Source organism: Mobula hypostoma, chromosome 5 (assembly GCF_963921235.1).
Source record: "Mobula hypostoma chromosome 5, sMobHyp1.1, whole genome shotgun sequence".
Lineage (NCBI taxonomy): Eukaryota > Metazoa > Chordata > Chondrichthyes > Myliobatiformes > Myliobatidae > Mobula > Mobula hypostoma.
In genome coordinates, this window is record NC_086101.1 from 197,684,725 (window position 1) to 197,697,178 (window position 12,454).

The following is a 12,454-nucleotide window of genomic DNA, read 5'->3' on the forward strand; positions in this document are numbered from 1 at the left end:
TGCACAGCTCATAAACTACTTGTGATTTATACAGATCATAATCCATTGATGTTCTTGAGTAAATTGAAAAACAAAAATAGGTTGTTGAATTGGAGTTTGATTTTGTAAGAGTATGATTTCATGATAACTCACATTAAAGGCAAAGATAATGTAATTGTCGATTGTCTTTCCAGATGTTAAACTTGCAATGTAATTTTAATAATGGAATGGAATTTAATATTTGTATATGCTCCTGCAATATGTTGTATTAGTTTGTAGTGTGCTGTATGATAATCATATATGTATTGTTCTACATATTGTAGATTGTAGTTAAAATTTTGCTCTTCAGATCAAAAATTTCTCTTCTTGGGCAAAGGTGTTATGTGTCTACAGTTTCGTTTTCCTGGGAATCCATAGTTTCGTTTACTGTGGGTGTCACGTGTCCCCCGTTTCATTTTACTGAGAGTCCACAGTTTTGTTTCTGTGAGCGTTACCTTATGACGTTTGCCGATGGTATTAAAAAAAAGTGGACAGTGCTGAGGAGGAGTCGAAGGAAAGAGAGAGAGTGAAGATTGCAGGCTTCGAGCTATCCGGGAACAGCCCACGATCAAGAAGGGTAAAGTCTAATGTTTACCCAAACCTAAAGGATTGGGTTAATCAGCGGCACACTGTCCATTGTGGAGACGTGTCTGTCCTTCGTATGATTCATGGGTGTGGATTTCATGACAGTCACTTTGTGAAATTGCTCTTCGTGGACTTCGGAACAGTATTCCTCGGCTGGGATCTTCGGTAACCGTTTCTTCGTTCGCTAGCCATGGAATCTTTGGAATTCTTCATGATCGCTTCGTCGCTGCACTGTGAATCCACAAGTCTCTCCTCTCACCTATTTTGTGAATTACTGGGACTCTCTGAACTGCCACTTTACGACTGTGCTTGAGTAAGATTTGTTAAGAAAGGATTCTAAGTTTGACTGTAAGGGAGCTATAGAAGCATAACACTGTTAACTTCTGTTTAAGAAAGTAGCTTATTTAATTTTCTATATTTTTGAGGAGATGTAAATAAATATAGTGGTTTTAATATTAAAACCAGACTCAATCTGTCATCTCTTGCTGCTGGTACACTACAAAATCGTAACAAAGTCGATGAACAGCATCCTGGCAAATGAGGCATTGTTTACTAGGTGGGACAGGATGGGGTGGAGGACTGAGGCTATGGCATCATCAGTGACTGGCTTGAGCGGTAGGTGAACTGGAAAGGCTGGAAGGCGGGCTTTTATACAATCCATTACCAGCTGCTCAACACATTTCATGACTGTTGAAATTAGTGCCACTGGGTGGCAATCATTTAGGCCAATAGTCTGCAGGAACAGTGGGCTGTTTGAGGAAGATATTAAAGATATCGATTAAGACCTCTGTTAGCTGGGCCACACAGTTCCTCAGGACCTGACCAGGTATGTTGTCCATCCCTCATTGGGATTTAACATCCTTCTCTGTAACTGAACCTTGGATTTCTTGATGGAAAGACCTAATCAGTCAAGAGTTGGCAGCAACATCTCAACCTGCATCACCACTGAGCACCAATGCTTCCCAGCATTGTGTGTTCAATTGGCTGCTGTTCACACTGCTGATTCATGACTGCACTGCCAGATTCAGCTAAAGCCACATCATCAAGTTTGTGATGATGCTAAAGTGGTTGACCTCATCAGTAACAATGAGTTGGCATTCAGAAAGGAGGTAAAGAGGCTTGTTAAACAACAACCTGACTCTCAACATGGACAAGACAAAACAGATGACTGTGGACTTCAGGACCATTCTCCACTGCGTATCAATGACTCTGCCATGGAGAGAGTGAAAGCTCCTGCAGCCTTGCATGGATTTACCCTGGCTAGGGTCGTCCTCATCTAGGCAGCAGCCAGACAGGGCTCCTGTTCCTCAGGAAGAGGAGGGCTTTCCAATGTCACATCATTCAACTGATCAAATAGTGCTTAGAAAGCATTCAACCTGTCAGGGAGGCTTTGCTGCTATTGATATGCAAGGTTGACTTGTAACCTGTTATAGCTTGTATACCTTTGTTCTTATTGTATACCATGATCTTATTGAATGCAGATTTTAGTGTTCTTAAGGTTCAGCAGTGTTTTTCTGTCATAGAAAAGATGAACAAGACAAGAAATTTCACTGTTAGTGGGAGCCAGAGTGGCTGCTGCATCCATGCATGCCGCTATCTTGAGACGACAACTTAAACTTGATGCCCTAATGAAGGTCAGCATTCTAAACACCTTCACCACCCGGTCCACTTGCATGGAGGCGTTCAGTAAATTATACACTTGTACTCCAGGCTCCCTCTGTCTCACAACACTCATTAGTGCCCTGCTATTCACTGTATGGGTCCTACTCTGGTTTGAATGTCCACAATACATCACCTCACACTTACCTAAGCTGCAATTCATTTGCCAATCCTCAACCCATCTGCCTAACTGATCAGAATCTCTTTGTAGTTCATTGTAACCTGCTTCACTGTCACAAGACGCTAATTTAGTGTTATGAGCAAATGCTCTGACCGTGAATCAGTGAGGGTACAGGTTAGAGTCAGCTCATCTACAGTGGAGAGTGATATATTTGAACTATACGGCAAGAAAACAGGGAAGCAGTGTTGAGACCAAGATCGGATCAGCCACGATCTTATTGAATGAGGAAGCAGGCTTGAGAAGTCAAGTGGCCTACTCCTGTTTCTCAGGTTCTTATCAACTGTCACTCATAAAATGGTTCCCAGATTGTCGACACTCTTTCTGGTAAAAAAAAATGTTTTATGACCATTGCTAGAAAGTCAGGCTCCGTTTTCAGATTGCAGCAATTCATCAAGGTAATTTCAATACTACCCTGCCATTGACCAGAGGTCATAGTGCTCTCCCATCAACCATGCAAGTTTTTCAGAATCTTACATCTGAGCCACATCTGACACCTAATTGACAGGAACCTGGCATTGAGAGAAAACAACTCACATGTACAAATCCAGTGTACTTTTTATCTATTTCCACCAGCTGTTGATCTGATTTGTTACGCATTGTAGATTCTGGATCTGTTCCAATGGCAATCAGATATGGCACGCACTGTGTAAAAGGAACAAAAGAAAAACATGAGTAACAAAGGATGTAGTGCAGCAGCTCATCAGTATTACTTTAAAAGTACCTCCCGCCCCTGATAACACAACCAAAGGAACTAGCGCTGTCATGTGAGCATTGGCTCCTCTAAGCACACACTATATCTAACTGTAGATTTGCAACATCTTCCAGCATCATTTGATCAATATCTTTAAAATCCTTCTGTAGGGAGCACTACTGACACCAGGTCTTTTTTAAAACAAAAATCACTGAGGGTATGACTGCTACTAGCAAACTCGACAGAAATGTCCATCCCAACTGCCTTTAAAGTAGATTTAGACCCAGTGATAGTCTTCCCATCTAGTCTGTGCTGAACCACTTAAACTCTCATCAACCTGCAAAGGAACAATTACCCTCCATACCCCCAACATTTACCTACCTATCCAAACTTCTCTTAAATGTTGAAATTGAGCTTACATACACCACTTGTGCTCACAGCTCGTTCCACACTCTTACAATCCTCTGAATGAAGAAATTTCCCCTTAAACGTTTCACTTTTCACCCTTAATCCATGACCTCTAGTTGTAGTCCCACCCAACCCAAATGCAAGCCTGCTTGCATTTACTCTATCTATACCACTCAGAATTTTGTATATTTCTATCAAATCTTCTCTCAATCTTCTATGCTCCAAGGATGATGGAACAAGATTGTATTTCCAATTCAGGATGGTTGGAGCTTATAAATCACCTTGATCCCTCTAGGTGGTGAAGGCAAAGGTCCACGACCTTCTAACAGTCATGACTGAAAGGAAGTGTGTTGTGCATTGGTTAACTCAAAACATAGATCTGTATAGGCCTTTGACCCACAGCAGTGTGTTACAGTCTTAGTGACCAGGAGTACAGCTGGATGATCCTTTATCCCAGCACATCAACATGCCTTTCACTAGACCCTCTTCCATCAAACCCACCAGATTCTATGCTGATGATATTGCAGACTGCTCAAATCATTGAAAATTCAGACAAAATACATGTCAGGAAAGAAAATCAGAGAACTCCTGCATCTACATGCCCTTGTACATCAAGAAGCTAATGGATAGGATAAGGCAAAATGGCAAACGTAGAGCTCAACCCCATAGGAAGTTGAGAAAAGTACAAGTGCAATGGTGAAATTTAAAAAGAAAATTAACAAGGCAAAAATAGTGCATGGGAAAATACTGACAGATTGAATCAACGAAAACCTTAAGATGTTTCAGAAATATGCTAAATAATATTAAAAAATGGAAGACTAAAATGGAAGACATAGACTAAAATGGTAACCTAATGCCGAGTGGAAATCCTGTAAAATTCTACAAGAATCAAGGACAAGCTGATGGTGTAAGATGTAACTTACTGTCACGAATACCAGATTGCTGGCCAAGAGACCAGGTACAAATGGCTCTTTTTCGGGTTGGTGAGCTGCGCACCACAGTGATTAGAACTGGAACCTCAAATTTTTACGATTTATGTAAATAACAGTAGAAGGCATTGAAGGAAAGTGTAGACAAACTAGATACAGAGTCTATAAAATGTACTCCCCGCCCTCCTGGAAATTCTCTCTTTTTTTTGTTTTACAACATTGAATCACAGTGGATTTAATTTGGCTTTTTTTGACATTGATCAACAGAAAGAGACTTTTTTTGTCAAAGTGAAAACAGATCTCTACAAAGTGATCTAAATTAATTACAAACATATAACACAAAATAAATGATTGCATAAATATTCACTCCCTTCAAGTCAGTATTTAGTAGATATACCTTTGGCAGTAATTACAGCCTTGTGTCTATGTGGGTAGGTCTCTATCTGGACACTGAAATTTTTCCCCATTCTTCTTTACAAGACTGCTCAAGCTCTGTCAGATTGCATGGGGATCATGACTGAAGAACCCTTTTCAAGTCCAGCCACAAATTGTCAATAAAATTAAGGTCTGGGCTCTGATTTGGCCATTCCAGAATATTAACTTTGTTGTTTTTCATAGTCATACTTTATTGATCCTGAGGGAAATTGGGTTTCGTTACAGTTGCACCAACCAAGAATAGATTATAGATATAGCAATATAAAAACCATAAATAATTAAATAATAATATGTAAATTAGGCCAGGAAATATCTCCAGGACCAGCCTATTGGTTCAGGGTGTCTGACCCTCCAAGGGAAGAGTTGTAAAGTTTGATGGCTACAGGCAGGAATGACTTCTTATGACGCTCAGTGCTGCATCTTGGTGGAATGAGTCTCTGGCTGAATGTACTCCTGTGCCAAACCAGTACATTATGTAGTGGATTAAGCCATTCCTGTGTAGCCTTGGCATTTTGCTTGGGGTCACGGTCCTGCTGGAAAACAAATCTTCTCCCAAATTAGGTTTTCCTCCAGGATTTCCCTGTATTTTGCTGCATTCATTTTACTCTCTGCCTCTATGCTACAGGATTGCTTTGATGACGTCAAATGGAAAGTCTTCCATGATGAGGATGTCTATCATGGAAGGGATAATGAGTTGCATCGGAAGTGCATCAAGGATGTTGTCCCCCAGAAATCGGTCAGGGTCTATCCAAACCAGAAACCCTGGATCAACAGTTCCGTGCGAGCAGCACTTACCGCACGAAACAGAGCTTACGTTGCTGGTAATCAGCAGGAGCTCACGAAATGCAGCTATGATCCGCACAAATTCATCAGGGCAGTGAAACAACAATACAGGGACAAGAACCAGACACAACTTTCCACCAACAACACATGCAGCTTATGGCAAGGTCTACACACCATTGCAGACTTCAAAGCTAAATGCAGTGGAGTTTCCAACATCGCAGCCTCTCTCCCAGATCATTACACTCGATTCGATGTCACCAATACTGAGCCCGAGGAGACCTGCAGATGATGTGACCGGCAGGTTGGTCATCTCTGAGGCCGAAGTACGCAGGTGTTTCCAACGAATGGACAGTCGCAAAGCCGTGGGACTGGACCGCATCCCAGGGTGAGTACTCAGGATGTGCACAGCAAAACTGGCAGATGTGTTTACAGACATTTTTAATTTCTTCTCTCCCAGTGTAGAGTGCCCTTCTGCTTCAAAACATCCACCATTGTTCCTGTAGCTATAAAAGACCAAGGTAACATGTCTGAACGACTGGCGTCCTGTCATAGTCACCTCAATAATAAGCAAATGCTTCGAGAAGTTGGTCAAAGACTACATCTGCAGCATGCTACCACCCACACTGGATCCCCTACAATTTGCCTACCAACACAACCAATTGACAGACGATGCAATAACCACAGCTCTAAACACAGTCCTTACACATTTGGAGAAGAGGGATGCTTATGTGAGAATGCTGTTCTTGGACTACAGTTCAGCATTCAACACCATAATCCCCTCCCCTGCCCCCCTAGGCTCAGAGACCTTGGCCTTGTGCAGCTGGATTAGATTAGATTAAATTATAAGGACACTCAGTCCTCATTTGTCATTTAGAAATGCATGCATTAAAAAATGATACAACGTTCCTCCAGAATGGTATCACAAGAAAACACAAAACAAACCAAGACTAAAACTGATAAAACCACATAATTATAACATATAGTTACAACAGTGCAAAGCAATACCATAATTTGATAAAGAGCAGACCATGGACATGGTAAAAAAAAGTCTCAAAGTCCCAATAGACTCATCATCTCATGCAGCCAGCAGAAGGGAGGAACTCTCCCCACCATGAACCTCCAAGCGCCGCCAACTTGCCAATGCAGCACCATTGGAAGCACCCGACCGCAGCAGACTCTGAGTCCGTCTGAAAACTTCTAGCCTCCGACCAGCTCCTCCGACACAGCCTCTCTGAGCACCATCCTCTGCTGAGCGCTTCGAGCCCGCCCCGGCCGCCGAGCAACAAGCAAAGCTGAGGACTCAGGGCCTTCTCCTCCAGAGATTCTGGATCACACAGTAGCAGCAGCAGTGAAGCAGGCATTTCATAAGTTTCACCAGATGTTCCTCTGTACTCTCACGTCCGTCTCCATCAAATCAGGATTGTGCATGGCACCCTACTTGGCAAATAACAGACATCACCCTCTCAACCCCATTTCTCTGACACAGTGGTGTCAAGAAAACAACCTCTCCCTCAATGTCGCAAAAACAAAGGAGCTGGTTGTGGACTACAGGAGGAATGGAGACAAACATTGACATTAATGGATCTGGGGTTGAGGGGTGAACAGATTTATGTTCCTCAGCATAGACATGACTGAGGATCTCACGTGGTCTGTACGTACTGGCAGATGATTGAAGAAATTTGGTAAGGGTCCCCAAATTCTAAGTACTTTCTCTAGGGGTGCAATTGAGAGCATCCTGACTGGCTGCATCACTGCTTGGTATAAGAACTGTACTTCCCTCAATCACAGGACTCTGCAGAGAGTAGTGCGGACAGCCCAGCGCATCTGCAGATGTGAACTTCCCACTATTCAGGACATTTACAAAGACAGGTGTGTAAAAAGGGCCCCAAGGATCATTGGAGACCTGAGTCACCCCAACCACAAACTGTTCAAGCTGATACCATCCAGGAAGTGATACTGCAGCCTAAAAACCAGGACCAACAGGCTCCGGTACAGCTTCTTCCACCAGGCCATCAGACCGCTTAATTCACGCTGACATGACTGTATTTCTATGTTATATTGACAAATCTGTTGTACATAATATTTATTATAAATTACTATAATTGCATATTGCACATTTAGATGCAGATGTAATATAAAGATTTTTACGCCTCATGTACAGGAAGGATGTTTCAATTCATAAGCATTACAGGGACTGCTACAATGAAGCATCCCCACAGGACTTCATGTTAGGGATGGTGTGTTTCTGATGTGTGGTGTTTGGCTTACGATAAACATAATGATTAGTGTGATGGCCAAAAAGCTCAATTTTGGTTTCATCACATCACAGAACTTTCTTCCAGCTGACCTGAATCTCCTAAATACCACCTGGCAAACTCTAGCTGAGATTTCATGTGAGTATTTTTCAACAGTGGCTTTCTCTTTGCCACTCTCCTTCCCATAATGCTGAGGCTGGTGAAGCACCCGGGCAACAGTTGTTGTATGTACAGTCTCTCCCATCTCAGCCGCTGAAGCTTGTAACTCTTTCAGAGTTGTCATAGGTCTCTTGTTGGCCTCCTTCACTAGTCCCTTTCTTGCACAGTCACTCAGTTTTTGAGGTGGTTTACTAGGCTGATTTACAGCTGTGCAATATTCGTTCCATTTCTTGATGATTGACTGAACTGTACTCCAAGGGATATTCATCAGTGATTTGGAAATTTTCTTGTATCCATCTCTTGACCAGTGCTTTTCAATAACCTTTTTGTGGAGTTGCTTGCAGTGTTCTTTTGTCTTCGTAGTTTTTGCAGTCAGTACTCACCAGCAGTTGGACCTTCCAGATACAGGTGTATTTTTGCTATAAACAATTTTTTGTCTGCACACAGGTCTCAAAAAACAGATCTCCATTTAACTAATTATGTGACTTCTAAAACCTGGCTGCACCAGTGAAGATTTGGCGTGCAAATTTCTGGATTGCTATCTGTGCCTCATGCTAGTGAGGATAGAAAAAGAACGATGTGGCCGACAAATGCGTGGCTAAGCTAGTGCAGGGGGCAGGGCTTCAGGTTGTTGGATCATTGGGATCTCTTCTGGGGGAAATATGACCTGTGCAAAAGAGATGGGTTGCACCTGAATCAGAGGGGAATCAATATTCTCACAGGCAAGTTTGTTATCGTTGTTGGGGACGGTTTAAACTAATTTGGCAGGGTGGTGGGAACCGGAATGAAGGGACTCAGGATAGGACAGATGGTAAAAAAGCAAAGATAGCGTGCAGTCAGACTGTCAGGAAGGGCAGGCAGGTGATAGGACAAAATTTCAGCCAGCAGGGTGAGTATCAGTGCATTAGAGATATAAAATCAAATACAGAACTCAAAGTGTTATATCTCAATGCACGGAGTATAAGAAGTAAGGTAGATGATCTTGTTGCACTATTACAGATTGTCAGGTATGATGTTGTGACCATCACTGAATAATGGCTGAAAGATGGCTGTTGTCAGGAGCTGAATGCCTAATATAACAAGCTGTATCAGAGGGAAAGGAAGGTAAGCAGAGGGGGTAGCGTGGCTCTGCTGGTAAAGAATGGCATCAAATCAGTAGAAAGATGTGACATAGGATCAGAAGATGTTGAATCCTTGTGGGTTAAGTAACTGCAAGGGTACAAGGACCCTAATGGCAGTTAGATACAGACCTCCCAACAGTAGCTGGGATGTGGACCACAGATTACAACAGGAAATAGAAAAGGCACGTCAAAAGGGCAATGTTATGATAGTCATGGGAGATTTTAACATGTAGATCGACTGGGACAATCAGATTGATAATGGATCTCAAGACAGTGAGTTTGCTGAATGCCTACGAGGTGGCTTTTTAGAGCAGTTTGTTGTTGAGCCTACTAGGGGATCCGCTATACTGGATTGGGTGTTTTGTAATGAACCGGAGGTGATTAGGGAGCTTAAGTTAAAAGAGCCCTTAGAAAGCAGTGATCACAATATGATTGAGTTGAACTTGAAATTTGATAGGGAGAAAGTAAAGTCTGACATAGCAGTATTTCGGTGGAGTAAAGGAAATTACAGTGGTATGAGAGAGGAGTTGGCCAAAGTAAACTGAAAGGAGTTGCTGGCAGGGATAACAACAGAGCAGCAATGGTGTGAGCTTCTGGGAAAACTGGGGAACGTGCTAATTTACTTTGGCAAACCTCTCGTTGCAGTCCCATCCAACCTTACTGAAATAACCCTGCTTGCATTTACCCTATCTATACCTCTCATAATTTTGTAAACCTCAATCAAATCTCCCCTCAATCTTCTCTGTTCCAAGGAATAAAGTCTTAACCTATTCAATCTTTCCTTATGACTTGGGTCCTCCAGACCCGGCAATATCTTTGTAAATTTTTTCTGCACTCTTTCAACCTTATTTATATCTTTCTTGTAGTTAGGCGAACAAAAGTACACACAATACTCCAAACTAGGCCTCACCAGTATCCTCTACAACTTCAACATAACATCACATCTCCTGTACTCAAGCAACACACATAAAAGTTGCTGGTGAACGCAGCAGGCCAGGCAGCATCTCGAGGAAGAGGTGCAGTCGATGTTTCGGGCCGAGACCCTTCGTCAGGACTAACTGAAGGAAGAGTGAGTAAGGGATTTGAAAGTTGGAGGGGGAGGGGGAGATCCAAAATGATAGGAGAAGACAGGAGGGGGCGGGATGGAGCCAAGAGCTGGACAGGTGATAGGCAAAAGGGATATGAGAGAATCATGGGACAGGAGGTCTGGGAAGAAAGACAAGGGGGGGGGAACCCAGAGGATGGGCAAGGGGTATATTCAGAGGGACAGAGGGAGAAAAAGGAGAGTGAGAGAAAGAATGAGTGTAAGGGCATGTGTAGCACTTGTTCCGCTTACATGGATAAGTGCCAGGAGGGAGATCAGTGTGGAGGGATGGGGGGGGGGACAAATGGACAAGGGAGTGGCCTAGGGAGTGATCCCTGCGGAATGCAGGGGGGTGGAGGGAAAGATGTGCTTAGTGGTGGGATCCCGTTGGAGGTGGCGGAAGTTACGGAGAGTAATATGTTGGACCCGGAGGCTGGTGGGGCGGTAGGTGAGGACCAGGGGAACCCTATTCCTAGTGGGGTGGCGGGAGGATGGAGTGAGATCCTGCTTTCTCTGGCAGACAGAGCGTAGGTGTTCAGTGAAACGGTCTCCCAATGCATGAACATTGACAACAACACCTTATATTCCGTCTGGGTAGCCTCCAACCTGATGGCATGAACATTGACTTCTCTAACTTTCGTTAATGCCCCACCTCCCCTCTGTACCCCATCCCTTATTTATTATTATCAGTTTTTTCTCTCTCTTTTTTCTCCCTCTGTCTCTCTCACTATAACACTTTGTCCATCCTCTGAGCTCTCGTCCCCCTTTCTTTCTCCCTAGGCCTCCCGTCCCATGATCCTCTCCCTTCTCCAGCCTCGTATCCCTTTTGCTAATCAACTTTTCAGCTCTTAGATCCATCCCCCCCCGTCTTCTCCTATCATTTCAGATCTCCCCCTCCCACTTCCAGATCTCTATCTCTTCTTTCAGTTAGTCCTGACGAAGGGTTTCGACCCAAAACGTCGACTGTACCTCTTTCTATAGATGCTGCCTGGCCTGCTGCGTTCACCAGCATTTTTTATGTGTGTTGCCTGAGTTTCCAGCATCTGCAGATTTCCTCATGTTTGCATTGGGAAACCCTTCCCCAGCACTGATCACATCTACACGAAGCGTTGTCGCAGGAAAGCACCACACATTATCAGGGACCCCCCACCACCCAGTTCATGCTCTCTTCTTGCTGCTGCCATCAGGAAGGTGGTACAGGAACCTCAGGACCCACACCATCAGGTGCAGGAACAGTTATTACTCCTTAACCATTGAGCTCTTGAACCAAAGATGATAACTTCACTTGCCCCATCATTAAAATGGTCACATAACCTATGAACTCACTTCCAAGGACTCTTTTAATCATGTTCTCAATATTGATTGCATATTTATTTATTATTATTATTTTTCTTTTTTCCTTTTGTATTTGCAGTTTGTCGTCTTTTGCATGCTGGTTAAACACCCAAGTTGGTGTGGTCATTAACTGATTATTCTATTATGGATTTATTGAGTATGCCCACAAGAAAACAAATCTCAGTGTTGTATATGGTGTCATATATGTACTTCCATAATAAATTTACTTTGAACTTTGAAACGGTGTTGAGTCTCACACCTCATATTTAAAAGAAGCCAGACATCACTAGAAGAGTCAACCTACATGGATGTGAGATGACAGCGAGGAAATAAGATATTTAAAGATTCCCTTTATATCAATAGGGATGCAATAGCCCAAAGCCGCTGAGTGATTAAATACAAACTAGTGTAATAGATGACCATTATTATAGGTTCAGTGGCTAATGTTTAAATGCAGAACCTAGCATTTAATTACAATGCAATATACAAACACAGCTTACTTGAACAGGATGGACGAGTCCCTGGTTTAGCGTCAAAGCGATGACATTAAGTGCAAAGTGGCGAACTGGAGAATGTGTGTGGAAGAATGCTTCCAAAACCTGTTTGAGGTAGAGCTGCATGATGGAACTGCTCATTCCTGAGGAAATATCACCCATTTCCTTCAGATCTTCCTGTTTGGCCACTTTCTTCCCTGCAGGAATAAAATACATAACTCAATCTGTGCTGTATTGGTCTATGGCTCTGTAAATCTAAATGCAAAGTCCAGTAGATATCTTACATCAATATTATTGTTTCTCCTTTTATTGAGATG

The 12,454-nt window shown here is 42.9% G+C and overlaps 1 protein-coding gene across 4 annotated transcripts in view; it reads right to left on the minus strand.

The window, feature by feature from the left end:
• The window catches only part of LOC134347278 (nipped-B-like protein), a 518,044-nt gene that overhangs the window by 55,096 nt on the left and 450,494 nt on the right, over nt 1-12,454 (minus strand). For all 4 annotated transcript variants that reach the window (XM_063049674.1, XM_063049675.1, XM_063049673.1 and 1 more), the window contains 2 exons: nt 12,144-12,334; nt 2,978-3,085 (listed from right to left, as the gene is read on the minus strand). In XM_063049674.1, coding sequence (XP_062905744.1) covers nt 2,978-3,085; nt 12,144-12,334 — 299 coding nt within the window. The remainder of the gene's footprint in view (nt 1-2,977; nt 3,086-12,143; nt 12,335-12,454) is intronic.